Source organism: Haliaeetus leucocephalus, unplaced genomic scaffold, assembly GCF_000737465.1.
Source record: "Haliaeetus leucocephalus isolate CR32 unplaced genomic scaffold, Haliaeetus_leucocephalus-4.0 Scaffold93, whole genome shotgun sequence".
Taxonomy (NCBI): Eukaryota; Metazoa; Chordata; class Aves; order Accipitriformes; family Accipitridae; genus Haliaeetus; species Haliaeetus leucocephalus.
The window spans coordinates 309014-330737 of record NW_010972529.1 but is presented as its reverse complement, the minus strand read 5'-3'; the positions used below and the strand labels follow the sequence as shown (position 1 = coordinate 330737).

At 38.6% G+C, this 21724-nt stretch overlaps 1 protein-coding gene across 7 annotated transcripts in view; it reads right to left on the bottom strand.

Annotated features, from left to right (window-relative positions):
- Window positions 1-21619, bottom strand: part of SYNJ1 (synaptojanin 1) — a 68648-nt gene extending 47029 nt beyond the window's left edge. For 4 of the 7 annotated variants that reach the window (XM_010585257.1, XM_010585256.1, XM_010585263.1 and 1 more), the window contains exons 1-9: window positions 21555-21619; window positions 20085-20230; window positions 7804-7890; window positions 7132-7399; window positions 4669-4894; window positions 3345-3428; window positions 2477-2538; window positions 1847-1943; window positions 375-544 (exon numbers count right to left, since the gene is read on the bottom strand). In XM_010585257.1, the coding sequence (XP_010583559.1) occupies window positions 375-544; window positions 1847-1943; window positions 2477-2538; window positions 3345-3428; window positions 4669-4894; window positions 7132-7399; window positions 7804-7890; window positions 20085-20208 (1118 nt within the window). In that variant the 5' untranslated portion in view covers window positions 20209-20230; window positions 21555-21619. Of the gene's footprint in view, window positions 1-374; window positions 545-1846; window positions 1944-2476; window positions 2539-3344; window positions 3429-4668; window positions 4895-5615; window positions 5688-7131; window positions 7400-7803; window positions 7891-18734; window positions 19221-20084; window positions 20231-21554 lie in introns of those variants that run through there. The other 3 variants (XM_010585260.1, XM_010585261.1, XM_010585262.1) reach the window with 3 other exon arrangements.
- Window positions 21620-21724: the final 105 nt, after the last annotated feature.

The window sequence follows — 21724 nt, the reverse complement described above, 5'->3', positions numbered from 1 at the left end:
GAAAATATGTATAACATTATACAGGAAGATGGAAAAACAGTCATTTTTTAATCCCATGTGGGTGGACCCAAGAAAAAGGACAATTGCCCATTTTCACCAAAATCATGAGATCAAAGGCCTGAAATTAAGTCATGTCCCATCGAAGTCTCAAAGATATTTTCCATTAAGATTTTTAGAGCATATTCAGAACGAGACAAAATTTTAATAGAGTAAAATAAGTGATTCATATTTCAGTTGTTGAGCATCATCTTGGATACAATAAAAACACAATAACAGAACTAACACTTTTTCTCTTATCTTCTCACTAAGGGGTGGAAAGCATCCCAGAACCATAATTTAATTTGAAGAAATTTACAGGAGTTATATACACAAACCTTTTAACTTCCTTTCCATCAAAATAAAAAAATCCACACTCTAAGAATTTCTGGACTTGAGGTTTAAGCACACTGTGTAGTTTTTCTGCCTTTCCACCTTTAACCATTTGATGATAGTCGAAGTTCACCATTTTGATATCAGCTGAATGTTCAGATGCTTTCAAATGGCTCTGACATTGTAAAAAGAGAAGAAAAAAGTATATCTGAACATATAGTAGTATAAGCTAAACGAAAAGATACAAATATTTTTAAGCTGTTTTATTAGCTATCTTGTTTATTACATGCTTTCTCTTAAGTAAAATGAAACCATTTTTATCACTATTGTTCAACAAATCACTCAGAACTGATTAATATTTTACCTGTGTTTTTTCTTTTTCTTGTCACAATCAAAGTCAGTTTTTTCCTTACTATACTAGGGGTCACCAAGACAGTCCACAGCCTCTTCTACTGTTAAAATGCTTTGATTTGCAAAGAGCTGTTTCAGTGGAAACCCCTTTTACCAACAGTCACCATTTTAGACATACCTGCCAGCAATGGAGACTAAGTAAACACTCCATAAGCTGCTACTGAAAAAAACAGGCAAATTATTTATGTTGCTGTGGAGGGTAGCCTGAGCAAAACTTTCTCTATTATTCCCTGAAAAATCTTGAAGTGCTCAATCTTTGTTGGCAAAGCTATGATCTGCAGTGGGCATTGATATGCATCTGGGAGCACTAATGTCTCCTACCAGGATAGCTGGATACAGAAAAGATACTAGTAAATGGCCTAAGATACTCAATCATTATAATATAAAGGGAAAAGGAAAAAGCGAAAGGGAAATAACAGATGGCTATTGACATGTTCTCTGGCTTCAGACAGAACTTCTCAAATTGTCTGTATTTATGGACTACAATATGACAGTTATTTTTAACCTGACTAGTGGGAATTCATGAAAATGGCCACTTATAGTTACCATTTTCTGAACAAACTTTTCTATTTAATCATGAAGCTGCTTTTATGTTTAAAATGATAAATTAATTTGTGATTTTTTCTTTAAATATTAAGGAATAGATCCAGGAATTCCAAGGGAAAGATTTTTAAAAGAAACATCACAGCATTAAATACCACAAAGTATAATTTATTTATTCACCAATTTTATAGTGCAAAAAAGATTTATTTTTTAAATAAGCCACTACTAAGCATGAAATACGAAAATAACTGAAAATCCCTAAACATTGTCTATGTTGCTGTTATAATTTTTCAGTAAAGTAACCAATCTGAACATAATCAAACACTAATTGTATATAAAGCTTTTAAAAATTCACTTCACATTATGTATAAGCAGTGGTTTTATGATAAAAATATAATTTTAACCACAAATGGTAGTTGCTCCAGAGCATAGCATACCTGTTTCATTTTTTGAAAGCTATATAAAAGCTTCATCCCAAACAGGCAAATTCCAAGATGCACAGTGAGAGAATTGTCATACTCACCTGAAAAGCTTTGCTGAGCATGTGTTCCCCTTCTTTTGCCCCAAGTAAATTTACAATAATTTGCTTTCCATATAAATTTTTAAGAGTTTGGAAATGCCTGTTAACAGAAGAAAAATTCCACGCTCATCTTCTGGCATGCAGAAAATTAACACGAACACCCGCAACATTGACTGAGTTGCTGCAGAAATGTACTGGATACTCGAATAACTGCCACAAGCCTTTTATTATGTCATGTCCAAACAAATCAATATAACAACATACATTTAGTTAAAACAATAAGGCTGTGAAGCTTAAGTGTCATGGCAGGAATAAAATCAAAATATAAATTTTACTTTTATACAGCAGCTGACAAATACAGATTATTCAATGTAAACATGCTATAATTTTTTGTTTCAATTTAACAAAGTATTTCACTATTTTAAATTTTCTTCAAACCTTTCAACAAAGCACTCAAAGGCACTAGCAATGCTGTAGAAGTTTGAAAAAGCTGCCCAGGCAGTTCGCTGCTTTTCTGAATCACACATTTGTATAGACAAAGCCTCCCGTTTGGAATAACATATCCCACCCCTCTGATGCATGACTTATCAGAGGTTTGTAGTTCATTACCAAAAATTTAAGACATTCTTTCACCTGTCAAAAGCTGGTGCATTCGCCTCAAAACCTCTTGACATTCTGACACGATGGGATCCCACCTATGACATGAAGATTACATTAAATTATTTGTCTTTACACATTTGATTAATTGTTCTTCAAAGACCTCTTTTGATCCTAAATATGGCCTAAAAATTCATTTCTGTTTCTAAATGAGATCTCCCAAATTTATTCTGCTTGCTACGGTGTGCATTCTTTTTATAGGCTTTTCCTAAATTTCTCTTTTTTTTCTAAAAACCACTTTTTAATTTAATATACTTAGTCACAGAATCTAATTACTTCCTGTTTTCAGTAAAAGGCATGTAAATGTTTCAGCAGTTCTACTGCAAAATGCTTATATGTCTAGTTTAAAGAGCCTAGAGTCACCGTGCAGCATGAACTTTTTTTTAACCTTCCCTCTAAAAATTGTAACACAGTAGTAGTTGTTGATACAATCCCTCTTTCAAGAAAACTGGGATGAAATTATATTACAGTAACTCTTGATCCATATTGACTTCTTGAAAAAACTTATCCTCAAGAACAATTCAGAAGAAAACAGGCTCTTTGGGTGCCCTTAGATAACCTGCTTTAAAATAGCAATTTAAATTAAAACAGAAAAACTCAGAACTTCAAAGAGAAAGCATCTAAAAAGCAATGGACATTCAAATCTTGTGCAAAACAGCATTCAGAAACTCAAGAGTGGCAGGCTTGGTGAATTAAACAATAGCAGCAACTTGCTCCCAAAGAATAACCTCATCCTGACAGGATTCATCCTGTAACTGTGCAGAAGAGCCTAAACACTACTGTAAGATGTTTTAAAAAACATGAATAAAAATTATCTGTATAATTAAATCTATCTCCTGCTTACCTGCAGGCCTGGCTGTTCCCAAAATAATGGAACAGATCCTCGAATCTGTATGAAAGATGACACAGAGTCATCTAAAAATATCACCTGTTAAGAAAAAAAAAAGCGTAGTATTAATAGGTGTTACAGAGTGTAAGGTTTTAGGTTTTGCTAAACATAGAGGAAATAAAATATATTTACATATTACATATTCCACACTACAAGCTAAAATATTAATTGTGTTCCCTAGACTTTTCTCTCTATCCCCTCTGAACAATTCATAAAAGAAGTTCTGGCATGCTCATGCTTCCTTGCAGAATCATGATTCACAACATTTAAGAAAATACAGCAAGCTTTTATTATTTGGGCCCAAATTACTTCTGTGCTAACAGTAACTTGTAAGACCTTTCTGTAGGAACAGTTAAAACGTACACGAATGCACAGAAAATAACAATGCAGCCTACTCAGAACACCTGCACAGATTTTGTGTATCAGAATCCAAAATACAATGGTCTATTAAGTATACAGGGAAGGAAACTTTAAGTGGAATGATATGCCACAGTCATCTAGTGACATTAGCCTGCCAGGAAACTTGGACCGAGAAACTGTAACAACAGGGTTCTGACTAAACTCCTGAAATTGGATCTGTACAAGCACAGCCCTTCCTGGATAAAATCCTACTGAAGTCACCTAGGCTTTGCAAAGTGTCAGTGAGTCAACCAAAGATACCTACTCCCATGAATACAGTTGCAGGAACAACATCTTGATAACTAGGTTATCATAAGAAGTCAGCAAAGAAGGGCCAGCAAAGAATGATTTAATAGCTTCCTGCATTTCTGTATAATAAGGGCAAAAATATGCAATCAAATGCAGTGGAATTACAGTGGCTTTAAAAACTACCTTTCAGATGAGCCGTGTTAAGTAACCATAGGAATGCTTTAATCTTTCCTGAACCACAAGGTACCATGTATTTGCCAAAAATCTCTTTTGCTTGTTTCTAAGGTCTTTTATTTTACTATTAGCTCAGGCCAAAAGAAGTACACACTCACCTACAGCTCAGGAGGCTAAAAGGAAGTACAGCCACCTACAACAGTTCAGCTGATGGATAACAGCTTCTTAAGCTATTGAAACTCAGACCCATGCAAGTCCTTACCCTAAGCTACACTAAAAACCAAGATCATCAAATTATGTAACCTACTTAGATTCCTTATTTAGCAGCAAAGGAACTATTCCAATATCTGTTGGTTACAGATTTGACTTGTGATCTGTTGATTTAGGGCAAAAAACTATCCACACATGATTATCTTGAGTTCATTAGCCAAGCAATGTGCACTGTAGTGTAACATACCTGCTCTGTTTCAACAAAATTAGCAACATGACCATCATCGTTAGTTCCCCGGACATTAAATCTGGTGCCAGCCCGTTCACAGCTTAGTCGTGAAATGAGACAAGCCTTTGCTTGCTTGTGAGCTGCATAAATTGTCCTTATCTCCACTCCTCCACACATGAGACGTAACAACCAGTCATCACAGTTCACACCATAGTGCTTCAGATGTAAATGCAGTGACTGGTTCCTATCGAGAAAAAAAAAAAAAAAAAAAAAAACTGGAAGGAAATAAAATAGCTCAAATTGTTAAGCCAGCTACTGTCTTCTTATATTTTATGCCCACTACTACAAATAAGAAAAGGAAAATATGCATGTTATAGTTTTATGATATAACTCTTATTTAAACACTTGAAATAGCAAAGTTTACAAGAGAACAGCTTAAACATTTGCACAGTAAGAATATGGGGTGAAGCCATGAATTTTAATGACCTTAAAAAAATAACCCTTATAGCCTCTGCTCTTCACCCAGCAAAAAACAACACGCCAAGTTTGTTTATATTTCTCCACTCAGACTTGCTTTGAAAAGCCAAAGATTACAGACTCTGGGAACAGCAAGCCAGAATTCCAATTATGGGGTTACTTTTTGTGATGGGTAAAGTGCCATTCAATTTCAGCTAGAAAAAAATTCTTGTCAACATACCTTGATTATTTCTATAATATGTCACCATAATGCATCACTTGCCCAAACACGCTTCCAGGAATACATTCATAGCCAACTGATTTTCAAATTTTTGTAAATGTCAATTTCAGGGTTAAGTGTTGGTACATTATATACTGCAAATACAGTTCTCTAATACCAATTACTGCTCAAAGGAAAGAAAGATCCACAGTTTGGATATACCCGTGCATCAACACTGTAGTAAGTAAATAAGACTAAAGTTTGAGGGTTGTGAGTTTTTTTGTTTTACCTCACTTTAGTGGGGCTTGGCTTTTGATCTTCTTTGGAAACATTCACTTGTATAAAAAGGAAGTAAAGCTTTCTGCATAGCAAAGAAAAGTAAACTCCAGTAAGATGGCTGGTTTTGTCACAGCCCAGAAAATTCTACCATAATTGCATATAACATATTTGGTATAAAGGTTGAAGCTATTCACTTTAATTTTAGCCTTTTCATTCTAAACTTCCAATTTAAAAAAAAAAAATCTGCAACTTATCAAACACCTCAGTTCAATCATTAATGAAGATTCAAATCCCATGAATCAAGTATGCATTCACTTTACAGAAAAGTATACAGATGCATTACGATAGAAGACTGAGAAAGCAAATAATATTCTTTCCCTGGGCAATCCGAGACTGGTACTTTTGAATAGAAAAAGCCCAAGAAAGCTTACTGAAGTGCACAAGCAGAATACTTTCTCTTATTGACTTTTACTGTTTATATTTCTAGATCTTGGAATCTGGGACATTCCATCTACTTCCTGCAAGGACTGATTCTTACTGAAAAAGAGCCAGGTAACTTAAGAAGTTTTACGAAAGGGGTCAAAATCAGCCAAGTTGTTTTGGACAGGGTCAACAGGCATCATCATTTCTCAAGCCTTGAAATACTGACTTTTCAACAGAGAGCCCAGTCTTTTTCCAGCTGCAGAGAGAGACAAACAGCCAGGTTCCTATAACTCCTGTAAACCTACATCAAGGTAGATGTGTTTCTGAAGACTAGAGCTTATTTTCTGTCTTCATACACATATTTTGTCTTAAATAGCAATCTGATCATACTCCTCTATCTGACAAAAACAGTGGCAGAGTAGAGTAGCACTGGCACATACACCAGAGCTGGTTTGTTGTCTCGTGTGTTAGACAGAATTGGGGGGAAGATGTAGATTTTCACCTGTTCTAACAGAGTACTGCCAAGTCTTCGGGACCCTTCCAAGGTTCATGGACACATACACCATTTTTTAACAAACGCTGAAAATATGGGAGCAGAATTTCTTACATGACAGTATGCATCACTGGCATTAAGCTGCTTATTGGCAGAAACAGCAGTATTCCTTCTACCACGAATTCTCTGCGTGAAAACCTATACTTTATTCAAAAATATTCTGTAAAAAGATAGTGAGTTAAGCAGTCAAGCAATGTGCACTGTAGACACTCATTTTAAAAAACTGACACACTTGATAAAGAATTAAGAGACACCAAAGCTGAAACACAGCATCACAACAACTGTTCAGATCAAAGTATAACATCATAAGCAGTGAAAATCTGTGCCTTCCAATTAAGAAACTCCAAGTGGCCATGGAAACGTTGTATCATTAATAATATACTTATGTCCTTAGAGTTAAAATAATGCTATTCTATCTCATCAACATTTGTGGGACAAAGGTGTACATTAAAGAGCTGATAAAGACAAGGATAAAGACTTGCCACAGATTAGTTTGTACAGGCATGCATTATTCTATATAATGTCTTCACAAAACGCATTATGAACTCACCAGAAAAACCTATTGTCAGTAGTGTGCTCCTGCATGCTGCGGTGAGCATTAAGGCTAAGATCTAAACTGACACCAGTTGCAGACCATGCAAAATAAAAATTTCCCGAGTTCAAAACTTTGCGCACTTCTGCAATACGATCCTCATCTGTTGAATCAATTCGTAACGATACAAATTCAGTGGAAGTAACTCGAAAAACTTCAGAGTCTTGAATCTTTCCCACAGACATGCATCCTGTTACTAGAACCAGATAATGCAACAATGTGTCTCCTGTAAAACAAGAAAAGGCACAGGTAACAATGAATCTTAGTTGAGTGTGAGGTTGATGTATTTATATGCTTAAATGCACACAATCTAAAAGTTTGCCTGAAAAAAAATACAGAAAGAACCACCATCAAGAACTCATTCTCAAGTTCGACAGAAGAAAAGGAAATGCAAACAGGAGAAACTATGCTGCAAATAACAGCGATTGTGAAAACGGAAGTTATTTTTGTCTACTCCCTCATTTCTGGGAGTGCTCCAAATTTTCAAGTTACTCTACAAATGTAGACAAAAAATAAAAAGAAAAAAAGAGCCCAGTTCCTGTTGCGAAGATCCTGTGCTGTACAGCTTTACAGAAGCAGCACAATTTTCTTTCCCAAATGAAAAATTAAGGTTTTACATATTTTACTCACCAAGGTTTAATCTTAATACACCCAAGAGCCCATATGCATCCATTACTTTGGAGTAGGTATTCTTGATTGTGTCTTTCTCTGCAGAAGCTATGGAGAGAAAACATATGATTTTATGATGAAAAAGACCATACACTATGGCAGGCAGAACGAGTCCACTCTAAACTGAAAAGCCAAGAGATTACAAAAGTAGCGTTTACATGAAACTTCTGTAAAGAAATGAGTATGTATGAGCATATGGCATTTTATAATGGAAAATGAGTATTTGATTTTATGACAAAATATGATCACGCTATGTTTTTAGGCAACAAAAAAAGGACTTGCAAAAACTCCAAGTGATATTAAAGGAGAACGTTGGCATTTTTAACATCATCTCCTAATACGAAAAGCATCTAAAACCCAGGCAAATGAGTTCCATGAGAATGCTCTCCTGTAACTAGTTAAAATTAGAGTAGTGCTAAATGCTGCTTTTTTTCATGAAAAAAAAATCTTTTTTCTCCAAGAATAAAACCATGATGCAGCAATATTATTTCCAGATAAGTAAACAAGATTATCACAAGTGCATTTTAACTAGTTTTAGATATATTCCAAGCAAAACTCTGGTAGGTCCACAAGATAATGGTATTTAAACGCAATATCTTAGATTCGGAAAACACAATTTTCATAGACATTTTGGAAAAAAAAAATTGTAATATTTTAGAAGAAATTAAAGCATATCTACCAATATTCACCTGGGAGTTAATGTTAGTGTACATTTTAGAACTTCAATCAGCACTCGAAAAACCAGGCCCGCAAGCTTGACTGTAGAGCCAGGTGACAGAGATGCTGCAGAGCAGAAACTGGATCCCACCTATCCCGAGCTTTTGCTCATGACTGAGACTGCACCTGAAGCACAAAGACCAACAATTCCAGCTGTGCCACTGGATCCACGGGGATCAAAATTTCTGGGTCACCAAGGATCAGCACCTTCTCCCTCCTCAGAAATGATCTGCTAATTAATTTTCACTTTGACACTAAAAAAAATCAGAATTTCACATAAAGCAAAGCGTAAATCAAAATGCTTATTGCCCTGGCATTCTGCTATGCTCCCTCTCACACTAGCTATATTTTCTTTAGAATTGCTGTTCTGAATCTTTTTAATGAGTATTCCCTAAGCTTAGCATAGCCCTTCTGTTCAAATGTCCGCCTGCTCTATTATTATAGTGGATCAGAAACTCCAATACAGATTAAACAATTATTTAACCTCAGCCTGAAATCTAAGATCATTCAATGTTTTATTAAGTGCATTTCAAAAAAGCTTCTTTAACTGTTTGCACAGATACGCTGTATTCCTGTAATCCAGATTCTAAAGATAAGAGAGTTATAGCAGCATGATTATTTCCAAAATCCTCACCCATAATAAGTGCTAAGACTTGCAGCCAATCTAAACACATTGTTTAGGGACAGTGATTTTGTCAGCATCACCAAACCATGTTTTTCTCAACCAGATCACCATCAGGCTGGAAAGAACAACTTCTAAACTTCAAAACCTAGTTCTTTCAATCTATTTTTCCAGCAAGTATTTAATGATGTCAGCTTACTCTTCCAAACTCAACTTTTGGTAACCAGAGAACTGCCACGTTCTTCTTTCATATTTCAAATTACTAATGATATATGAGGTTTAGTTACACACTTTTTGCAGGATTTTTCTTAAAGGTGCCTGCCAGCATTTAATGACATTTCAGAACAATGGCTTTTCTGTCTTCAATGGATTTATTCTCTTTTTTCCATTGCATAGAACGCCCGTTATCCTTGCTAAGCCTTAATAAGTAAATGCCCGAAGTAAATTAAGTAACATGGGCTTTGCAAATTCAGATCAACAAAAAATAAAGCTAATAGAGCAGCAAAGAGTTGCAAAAACAAACAAAAAAATGGAAATAGAAAAACCTCTTGTGGCTAGTCAATTATTATTTTCCTAACAAAGCACCCAAGCACCAACCAAAAGCATTTCATGCCACGGTTTTCAGTTACATTAGATCTAATACAGCATGAACTCTGAGTAAAGCTTTTCCACAGTGAGCTTATAAGTATTTCTCTTGCACTGCCTGCACTTTTCCCAGCTTTTTTTGTTTTTAAGGCCAAAATTCACATGGGAAAACGGCAAACATCACACACCTCATAAGGTTCACTTCATCCATCCTGCCCTGGCCCATCCTCACCTACCCCCAGGTTTCAGCTACTGCCTCCACAGAACACAACAGCGCAAGGTACATTTAACAGGCCCCACAGCAGGCAGCTGGGATGCGGAAGAGGTTACCTGCAACATGCTCCTACCACCCTCCCATAAGGCACATCATGCCTACTATGAGTTACAACTTTATAACATAAATTCTTAAGGCAGATTCCCCTTCACTGAGGGAACCCATTTGAACCTCTAGCCATCAGTGTTCATGAAACCTGAAAGAATTATGAGATTTGGTGATGACTGATATTAGCCAATACAGAGGGATAAAAAATCGTTTTCACATTATCCTCCTTTTTCTTAAGAAACCAAGCTAAAAAGAAAGCAGTCACAAAAGTAGCACTGACAGCAGAAAAGGGAGCAACTCCACAGCACCACACTGCTGCCTCTTCCTTACTGCAGCACCACCAACGCAGGCGGCGCAGGGATCACAGAATGGTTTAGGTTGGAAGGGATGTTGAAGATCACCTAGTTCCAGCCCCCCTGCCATAGGCAGGGACACCTTCCACTAGACCAGGTGGTTCAAAACTCCATCCAACCTGGCCATCAACACTTCCAGGAATGGACCCTGTTCCAGTGCCTCACCACCCTCACAGTGAAGAACTTCTTCCTTACCTCTAATCTAAATCTACCCTCTTTCAGTTTAAAGCCATTACCCCCTGTCCAATCACTACATGCCCTTGTAAATAATCCCTCTCCAGCTTTCGTGTAGGCCCCCTTAGGTACTGGAAGGCTGCTGTAAGGAGTCCCTGGAGCCTTCTCTTCTCCAGGCTGAACAACTCCAACTCTCTCAGCCTGTCTTCACAGGAGAGGTGCTCCAGCCCTCTGACCTTCTTTGTGGCCCTCCTCTGGACTCACTCCAACAGGTCCATGTCCTTCTTATGTTGGGGGCCCCAAAGCTGAATGCAGTACTGCAGGTGGGGTCTCACGAGAGCAGAGTGGAGGGGGAGAATCACCTCCCTTGACCTGCTGGTCATGCTTCTTTTGATGCAGCCCAGGATATGTTTGGCTTTCTGGGCTGCAAGCACACATTGCCAGGTCATGTTGAGCTTCTCATCAACCAACACCCCCAAGTCCTTCTCCGCAGGGCTGCTCTCAATCCACTCATCACCCAGCCTGTATTTGTGCTTGGGATTGCCCCAGCCCATGTGCAGGACCTTGCACTTGGCCTTTTAGAACTTCATCAGGTTCGCATGGGCCCACCTCTCAAGCCTGTCAAGGTTCCTCTGGACAGCATCCCTTCCCTCCAGCATTTTGGATGGCTGACTACAGCAGTGCTCAGGCTGCTTTTGGGGTAATGCACAATAAGGGACTTCCCATGATCAGGAGTGCTACAACATTAAGGAAAGGCACTTGAGGTTTCTGAAAACCAAGACGAAATCAGGAACAAGACACAGCTACATCACACTGCCTTCCATTTTCTTCCATTTGAACTGTTGGGACACCATGGGGACCAGCATCTCCCTGGGGGCCAGGGCACTGGTAGCCATGGGGGCTCCCCCATGGAGGCAGGACAGGCTTAGGGCAGACCCAGCCCAAGACATCAGGCACCTCCGTGGGATGGGCTGAGGGCAGGCCAGGATGTCAGTCTGTGAGCAAGGACCAGGCCTGGTGAGGGTAACTGGGACGAGATACAGTCCCAGGATGGCTATGGGGACAGGGACAGACCAAGGCTGGACTGGGACATCAGCCCAGCTTGGCAGGCCCCATGTCCAGGGTGGACAGGGCTGCGGAGAGCTAGAGACCAGCACTTTGCTGCAGCATTGCTGGGGCAGGGACTGACAGCTCTGAGGGGACTGAAGTGGGGTCCTGGGCTGTGGGCACGGTGGGGGAGGCCCCGGGGGGGCTGGGCAGGGACAGTCAGGGCTGGTGGTGTCCTCAGGGTCCCAGTAGGAACAAGCAGTAATGCTATGAAAACATGCAAATGGTTTTACAGCTGGTTTAGACCGAAAGTCCTTTTAGCCTCCAAACATGTACAAGAATTTCCTGAACCAGCGCCTCCACCAGTGCTAGCCGCTAGGATGCCTTTCATTTATGGATGCTAAAAGAAAAAAACCCAAATGCCCAGGCCAGAATGTAATCTATTACTGACTGCCACTGCACATGGCATTTCCCATTTCTGAAGATACCAAAATTAAATTTGCAGGTTTTCATATCACTCCATACCAAAGAGTGTGAATAGCAATGTAAGTGCTCTGAAACCATTCAGATTCTCCCCATAAGTATCATATTTAACTCCTCCTTCTTTACCAAAGCAGTAAGCTTCATGAAGATTTATGCTCTCTCACTTCATTCAGCATGCAAAGTCATCAGATACATCTGAATATGCAAGAGTCACTGAAGTTACAAAAATGGCTAAGACCCCATCACTACAATATGCAGTGTATGCAAAGCCAACTTTCAGTTTCCTCTATGAATAGCTGAAATTACTAACTGGGTGAACTGCAGCTTAGAAGTTAAACCACAGGAAGGCTAAAGTAATCCTGACAGAAGGAGAGAGCATTTCCAAGAGCATTTCCTCATTTCCTCTGTAACATTCTTAATGAATGAGAACATCTCTTCCCAGAATGGTAGGCTGGCCTGCAGCCACAAGAACCCTTTTGACTTTGATTTATGAGCTCCCTATCTTGAAAAAAAAATGCAGCTAATATAAATATGCACTTGGAAAAACAAAGTCCTACAAATTAATGAACCTACTTCTCCCTGAGAAATTGACTTTTCTATTTATTCATCTTTAAATAGCTGGAAGTAAGCAAAAACACAATTAAGGCTGTCTGAAAAAAATATAAAACACTATCACTCACAAAGAAGAATCAATTAAGACATGCAACTTGTAAAGCCAGAAATTACCAGCTGGAATGACAACTTTCATCCATAACACTGGACTTAACAGATTTTAAATTATACTGTAAAGGAGCACTAAACAGTAGACAATGCAAGCATACATGTCCGTATATGAAGATGGACACAAACTTTACGAGACAGTATTTGTTCTATTACTTTGTGTCAGTTCAGATTTAAGCAGAAAGGAAATTAAAAGCAGCTTCTGCTTAACGCACTGCATTAATTAGATTCAAGTTGATTAATTTCTAAAACAGAAATAATGACTCGCTATTTAGCAGTACAAAAAAAAAACCCCAAACCAAAAAAAAAAGGAAAACCTCAAAAAACCAAACCACAACACTTTTAATGTGGTTTTCAGGTCAAGTTGTAAGGGATTGTTGTAGAAAGCCAGCAAGCCTCATTTTCAGTGTCAAGAGAAAAAGAATAAAATAATTTTAAGTCAATCTTTATTAAAAATTAATAGGTTATAGTACTTTTAAATGTTAACACCTCATTTGTTCCAAGTTAAATCACAAGTGTGCACCTGTAATAATCACACCTTATCAATCACTGACTCATTTAAGAAAGGTGACTGATTAAATTATTTTAAAGGGATTATGTCAGCCCTCTTACTGTTATGCAAATGGAAGCCCATCAGAAATCCTGTCTTCAGGACAATTTGGTTCAACACATATTCTGCTTAATTCCAGACTAGAAATTAGTTTTGCAATTTTAACAATTAAAAAGTTAAAATCACATTAAAAGTTATTATTTAGGCTTTCTACAGTTATGTTCTCTTCTTGGTGGGTTCACAAAGTGCCACGATGACACATTATAAGTTAGTGGCTACAATTCCTAGCTAGAACATGGGACACTGAGCTGGGAACAAAGACACACTCCTGAAATTATGTGCAATTCCTTCAGAAACAAGATGTCTCATTTAAGTTAGACAAGAAAAAGCTCATGTCACTGTCACTTTAAAAAGTTTAAAATCTGAAAAATTTATGAACTATTCTTACACAGTTGGTTTTTGAGCTTTTAAGATTGAGGTTTTCAAGCTTTTTGTCAAACTAGGACAGTTAAACTTCTGGTATTTAAATTAAAGCTAACACTTTAATATTACCACATAGATGACATTAAAATCAGAGTGGAGCCACCACTTCCATTTATAAATCAACCAACAGAGGAATCATTTTATTACTTTTGATACTTTGCTGACATGAATAGATGCATAGAAAACTGGATGGCAGTTGATATTTAAATCTGCCATAATTCATACAATATTTGCTTTGAATTAACAGGATGATTTTTTTTTTCCACTCTATTTGCTAGTTCAAATTATAAGGTACCATTATTCACTTCACAAAGACATTTACGTTACCATAATCAACATGTATCTTAAGACTATGGGGAGGAACCTCCAAATAACAAATCACCGCTACCCAGCAATGAAAAAAAACCCAGACATCTCTAGATGTTAGCAATTATATTTAAACACTACACACCAGAAAAAAACCCACTGTTCAGAACAACAACAACAAAAATAATTGTAACAGATGAGCAAATAGAAGGCTTGGTTGCTTTAACATTATTTTTCAATACTATGTAAATTTACTTCACAAAATGTATAGTTTCAGCTAATACCACTGACAAGGGGCAAATAAACAAACTGAGAAATAAAAGTGTGAAAACAAAGCTGACCTATGTAACAGCCTACAAGCACCTCCTTTCCATCAGCTTTGGGCTTTCTGACCCAGCTACACATTTGCCACTGAATGCAAAACTTCATAGCACCAATAATCTACAAATATTTTCTTCTGATACTGAATACTTTGCCTAAAATCTAGTTATTTTACATGAAAGCCAACTGTCGCAATTTTTGCCTGTACAAGTCAATTCACAAAATTACAAAGTTTTCAATTTGAATACATGCTACCATGCAAAAAAGCTACCCAATTATCTGAAATGTAGGAATGCTAATTAGTTTTTCTAAATTATGTCTGAGTAACTCCAGAAGTATGCAAACTAGGCTTCTTAACATGACATTTAATTAGCAAGAGCTATTATTCACTGGATGTCCAGTAGGGCAAAACCAAGACTTTTACTATAACATGTGCTACTATAGAAATGAAAATTTACTGAATTGAAAAGAGAACATTCATAAAGAGAATTATTTGTTGCCAGTGAAATCCCTTGTTAAAATAATGCAAAGGCCTGTGGTACACATACAGAATAGTCTGTACTATTGGTGTAAAGCTAGTCTACCTTAAGAAGCAAATAGCCTTCAGATTCTGCTGTAACTTCTTTTTAATATATCCAGAACTGTGGACCAAATTCCTACAGATCCACCATTCAAAGAGGACACAGTCCTCCCAGGCAAGAGTCACTGCCTCCATCAACCTCCTGGGAAGATTCTTACTGTACTTCTTGTATTTTTCAAAGTGTGCTAGACTAGCATTCTTGGAAATGCCTGGAAAGCAATGATCAGAACATCTTCCCAGTAGATTCAAAAGGATAGTGAATTCTGGCAGAATCCTAGGAAAGGCACCTGATGACAGGAGGACAAGTTACAGCCTCTTCCATCAGCATGGCTGCCCTTGGCATCTACTGTAGCTGTTGCTTCCCTGCAGCTTCTTAAGTGTTTTGAGATACTGTTTAATGGGAAGGCGCAGTCCAGAAGATGACACTCAGTCAAAATAGTAACAAAGACAGGAAGGTGAAATTGCTGTTTGCCTTTGCATCCTAGTCCCTTCAAATTGGCTTCAGATTAATATATTACATCAAAATACATTCAAAAATTGTTTCTACCATAGCCTGTATTTGTCCTTTTCTCTCTAACATAAAGACACTCTTTCCAGAGGATAAATTACTGCTTGAAGAATTTTAATTCTTATTATTGTTCCTTTACATATGTACATAAAACAGGAAAATATATTAAGCTTATTTTATAGGATCCCATCATGAAAAACAGAATGTAGTAATTTATTTTGAAATATTCTCCTTTCCTAGTTAAGGGGATGTGGTTCCACTCAAAACTCTATATAAATATTATTGGCGGGGTGGGGAGAATCACACAGTAGCAGTTTATTACTGATGGCAGCAAACACCAAAGAAAAAAAACCTCTGGTTTTGAGCATACAGAATGTTATGCTCCTTAATAATTATGTACATATAGCAGGTGCTCATCAACTGTATCTGTCAGTATGTTTCTTTTTTGTGTGTCTAAGTTTCCTCAAGCACCACGTCAACTTCAAATCTCTTGCCAAATTATATCCCATCTGCTACCATGGATAGATAATAGCATATCTGCTTCCCCCCCTCCCTGCCCCGCCTGAAGAATGCAGTGTGGAAGAATTTTCATTTTAAAAAGAAGTGGAATGTGAATGGGTGATAGAGTAGCTTTGCTAAATATGACTATGAGTATCAGGATGCCTGCTGCACACATGTTATTACAGCTCTTCCTTTATCTAGCTCTACAAAAAACTCAGGGTGGGCAAAGTGCCTCTTCCTGTTCACACCTGCTATCTTTTCAGCTTTACCATAAAACTGAAGTCAAAGGATGTGCATGAAGCTCCTGCTCTCTCCACTCAGGGCTCAGTATTTTCCCAGACAACAGAACATTCTCCTTTAGTCATCGCAGGCGACAGGAGTAGACAGCTTCCCACTCGTTTTGTTATGACTCACCAGAGAGGAACAGGGAGAGAGAACACCCTCCTGCTCAGTCAATAAAATCTTTACAGGTAAGATATCTCATTAAAGAGTCCTATTTAAAAAAATAAATATACTGTCTATTTTATATGTCAAATAAGAAAAAATAAATCTATGTCATCTTCCCACTAAAATCTAAACAAATCAGCAGTGAAGCTGCTGACATTTAAAACTCGGTGCTCTTACAATACCTTGAGAAGCAAGTTGGCAGGATCCCCTCAGACTTCAATATCTTGGGCTAACCCAATACTAGGAGTGAGTCAATAAAAGAGGTATTAAATATATAAAGGCAAGCAAAGTATCTCTCAGATGTTTTGGTCACAGTAACATTAGCTAATCCGTGTTACAAGCAGTACATAGAACGCTTCCAGCAGAAGCGTGGCTTGGGCTGCTTCCATGTTAAGACTGAATGATTATGCAACAGCCACTTCTGTGAACCATCGCTTTGACCCTCTTCCTCTCCTCCATCTTATTTTGTTGACTTGAATAACAGATTCAGTGCACATATAACACACACTGAAAATCACACAACATATGAGTTGTATAGCATTTCATACAGAGGCCTAACGAAACCCTCTGAATCATCTTGCAATGCTTTATTGAGTGTAAAGCGGATGAAGGTTAATACTGTTATCCTTCCCTCAGCAAAATGACAGATGTACTTCCTTTAAGATGACATTTAAAGGATCAGTAAGCTTTCATTCCCTTCTCTTAGCCCATTTCAAATCGGAATTTCTATACATGGATACCGCAGAAGATGCGGTTCACTAAGGCTCTCAGAACCAAATCACATGAATCACTTTTAATGGTAAAGTGTGTTTCACCAGGTTGTGTCTTTATTAACATTCTACATACAGGTAAGAACTGTGATTGGGTATAAGGCTGAACACCTTTTTTTATCTTCAGTATTTATTAAAATCTTTTGAAAAATGTCTAACAGTTTGAGATCAGTATTGTCAATTTTTGTTGAGTCTAAAAAGTGTTACCACCACCAGCAAAAAATATTGAGTTTTTAACAATTTAAAGTGATGCTGTTCTGGATTTAAATTGATATATACTTGATTTGACCATTTTTCTATCTATTCACACAGATTTTACAAACATCTGGGGAATCTCCCCCAACGGCCAGTCTTTCATTAACTTTGGCTTTTAGATTTGTACCAACATCCAGAAGTTTGTATAGCTACAGACTAGAATCTTCTGACTGGTTTCTGTGGCACGACTAGAGAGATGGAGTAGTAGTACTTTACAAATCTCCCCCAAGCACTAATAATTGTACTCCTTTAAATATGTATTAAAAAGAATAGATACCAGAAGAGAACAGCAAGCAGAAAAGGAGAAAACAAAATCCTGAGCTAGGGAACTCCGCACTTTTTCTGCTGTCAGTTCAAGGATATGATTGTGATCTTTCAACCATTAACAAAAGAATCATGTTTCAGTACCTAAAGAGTCGAGGTGCAAAACGGGAATTAAAGCAAAATGCCACAGCTAAATATGCATCAGGAAAATATGCCCATTTACCAGATAGAAAAAGAGTAAGCAGTTTACCGGTTAAGGTTACTAAAAACAATATTCAGAGTAACTACTCCTAGCTAAGTATGAATGTTTACTATGTTGTAACCTACCAATTAGAATACCAAAGACAAACCTTTATAGATTAATAACATGCTATTACTAAGTACAGAACCCAAGAGAAGAGAGGCTTTTGAACTTCCTTCAGGTCCCAATTCCTCTGTTTGGTAACAACGTGAGGCATAGAAGAGGGCAGAAACTTTGATATGTTTTTTAAATTTTAGAGAAGAACATTTATCCAGGTGCCTGCAGTGTATCACAGCACAAAAACCAACTAACCTACTGTCCTTTTTGAGCATAACTTTCAGGAATAAATTATTTTTAATACATTGCTCCTTAAGTAGCTTAAGCATGTTCACTAATTACTAAATACATGCTAAAATAAAGTTTTCCACAAATCTTCAAAGCATTTTTCCCCGTTTTATGGATTTCACTAAAACTGTTCACTAGCTTTATGACTGGACACTTATTCCCAACCCAATCCACACTACACAATGCCTTTCAAATACTGCTGGCAAAGTCAATGAAATTACTTAAATATATAGTAAGAAGAAACTGTATCAGAAAAAAAACAATTCTCAAAAATAGAAAAGCACTCATTGTTTCTCACCCGGATCATCATATAATTGCAGCTATAATGTCAATCATGCTGGCATGTCCCATTGCTAGGCCTCTAACAGTTAATGGCAGCTTGTTCTAATCACACATTAAAGATGCAGATTAAGCTGTATGCTAGACAGTACTTATTCATACAGCCTGTCCAGTACTGATGACAATATGATCCAACTTCTAAGTACCTTACACAGGGGCAGTCAGGTGCCTCAGAAGGACACCATGCCACTGCCAAGGAACACACTCAAGTATAGAAGAGCCAATTGCAAATACGGAAGAAAGGAAACATATCTCAAGTCCCGCTCTTCTTTGGAAATCGCATTTCTAACTCTTGAGTCTTGTTAGAGAACACATTCCCCATTCAGCCTACTCCACAGTCTCAAAGCCAGAGCATCCTCCTGAAAGGTAGGGTTTTGAGTCCACTCAGACTTCAGGCAGTGAATAAAATCTCCCATTTTTTGATTGGGTGCTCAGAATAGCTAGGCTAGAAAACCACAAACAGGCATCAGAATGAATTCGTTAAAACATTATTGACTTAAAAAAAATAAAATAATTCCATGGTATGAAAGTTTTCTACAAAAGAGTCAAAAACAAGCTTAGAAACTCTGTGCAACAAGGTGCTCAGACTTTCTGAAGACTACAAACAGAACTACATTTTAAAACCCTATCTATAGGCTTCACAGATCTCTTCTACACTTCTCATTTTAGTGTCCTCCTTCAACTATGACTTAAAAAAAAGGGGGGGCAAAAAGAATTTAAGGGAAACATTTAATACATTTATCACTGAAAACATGTAAAAATAACTTTGCAATGCAAGACACCTTGCTCCAAATATTACTCATTTTATTACAAGACAAATCAATACAGAGTCTCAAGATAGGTCAAAAATACAGGGACAAAATAAAGCTAAAAATCAAAAAGCCATCAAAAATCATGATACAAAATGAGATAAAAACAAATTAAGATGATATACCATTTAAGAATATAGAATTTTTTATTATGAAATACAACACAGAGAATTAGCTTTTCAATAAGTTATCATGTATTCAAAAGGAGAAGGTTGTTCAGAACCAAAAAAATAAGCAGATGTTGTTAGAAGCTACTCGAAGAAAATTTAGTGTACATGAAAATATACATGCATGATGAAATGTAATTAAATGTGTAAAATTCTCTCTCAACAGATGAAGATATGAAAATGTCTTTTTTTTTCCTCATTTAAATAAGAAGCCTCTGCATCAGCAAATAAGAAAACAGAATAGTGCTTCTTTATATTCCATAAATAAATTGTTTACACAATGTCAAGTCTGCCAACTTTTTACATTGTAGTTATCAAAACATATTGACTTACAGAGGACAGCCACAGCTCCGGATTCAAACATGAGACATTCTTCTCTGTTTCTGGTTTCCACTATCACACTGAATGGAAGTGGATCCAGCTTGTGATAGACACGGTATCCTTTACTGAAAGCCATTTTGCCTTTATCAGAGGCAGTCCTGTCCAACACAAAATGATGTTAGTGAAACCTTCTCGTGCTTCCAGATACCTTCTGCAAAGCAGGTCTGACTTGCATCCTTTCCTAGGGATTTTACATGTTTAACAAACAACAAAAAAAGACCTGCTCACTCTTTCTATCTCACAAGACTTATTTCATCTCATGTTCCAAAACAAATACAAGGACTATCTAAAGACAACATAACAATGTTTCAAAAACACAATTACCCAGAGAAACACCTTTCAAAATAAAGGATTTATTTAAGTTTCTCAGAGATGAGAATTTCTTTCACCATACTTAATAGGATTTCTTCTTAGAAAAAAAAAAGGGGGGGATTAAAATAAGGTTCTGTAGGCACCACGAATACTTAAGAGTGGTGACTATCTTAATCGTAAATTAATGTCAAATGCAGAGGACCAGAAGCCTGGGTAGGCTTCAATTTTCAGATCTATTTTACCGATTCTGACCTTGTACAAAAAGACAGCATATTTTAAACACTAAAGCTGTTAAGGCGTTTTAAAAGATCATACAAAAACATTAACCTATTTTGGTTTTCTTTTTTAAATGAAAGCAGGTTTTTGTTTGGATTTAAACCCTCCCCTGCAGTGGCTGACGACCGAAACATTGCAGTATTGCACTAGTGAAACAGCCTGTAAACCACAGAGGTAAGATCTTCCTTTAAAACAATAAAAAAGCCCAAACAATAAGAAACTGTAAGCAAACGCGAAAGTAGCCAGATTTTGAGGGCTTAAGCTCAGGAAACAGACAGCGAGGGAAGGCTCTTCTGAAAGCCAGGAGGGGGGCTCCCTGCCCTCTCCCCCCTCCCTTCGGCTCAGTGTCCGTAGCCTCCAGGGCGGACGCGGACTCGAAGCCGCCGGTACGGAACCTGCCGGCCCCCACCCTCCAGCGCAGCCCCTGCGGGCGCAGCACCGCCCGGGGAGCAGCGGCGCCCGTCCGGCCCTTCGCCCGAAGCCCCTCTCCCTTGCCGGGCAGGAGGAAGGGGGCCACCGGACAGCCGCGAGTTTCCCACCGCCCGGCCGAGGGGCAGCCCCGGAGCCGGCACCGGGCCGGCAGCTCCCCGCCCCGCTACCACCTGCCGCCCAGGGCAGGCGCGCACCGCCGCCCGCCACAGCCCGGTGCCGCCGGTACCCACGACGCTGACAGAGCCTCCATCTTGTCTGGCGCCAGCGGCGCCCCCGCGGCCCGAGCCCCGCGACGGCGACAGCCGGGCCGGCTCCGCCGCTCACTGACAGGCGCCGATCGCCCCCCCCGGCGCTGCCGCCCCCCCAGCCCCCCAGCCGCAGCGGTACCAGCGCCTCCCTCACCGGCCGCGCCACCTGCCACCAGCGGCCGCCCGCTCCCCTCCGCTCCGCTCCCTGCCGCGGGAGCCGGCGGGACCTCACTTCCGCTCCGGCCCCGCCGTCCCTTCCGCATTGCGCCTCCCGCCACCGGAAGTCGGTAGGGGGCGGGGGTGGGGGGAGAGGCGGCAGCGGCG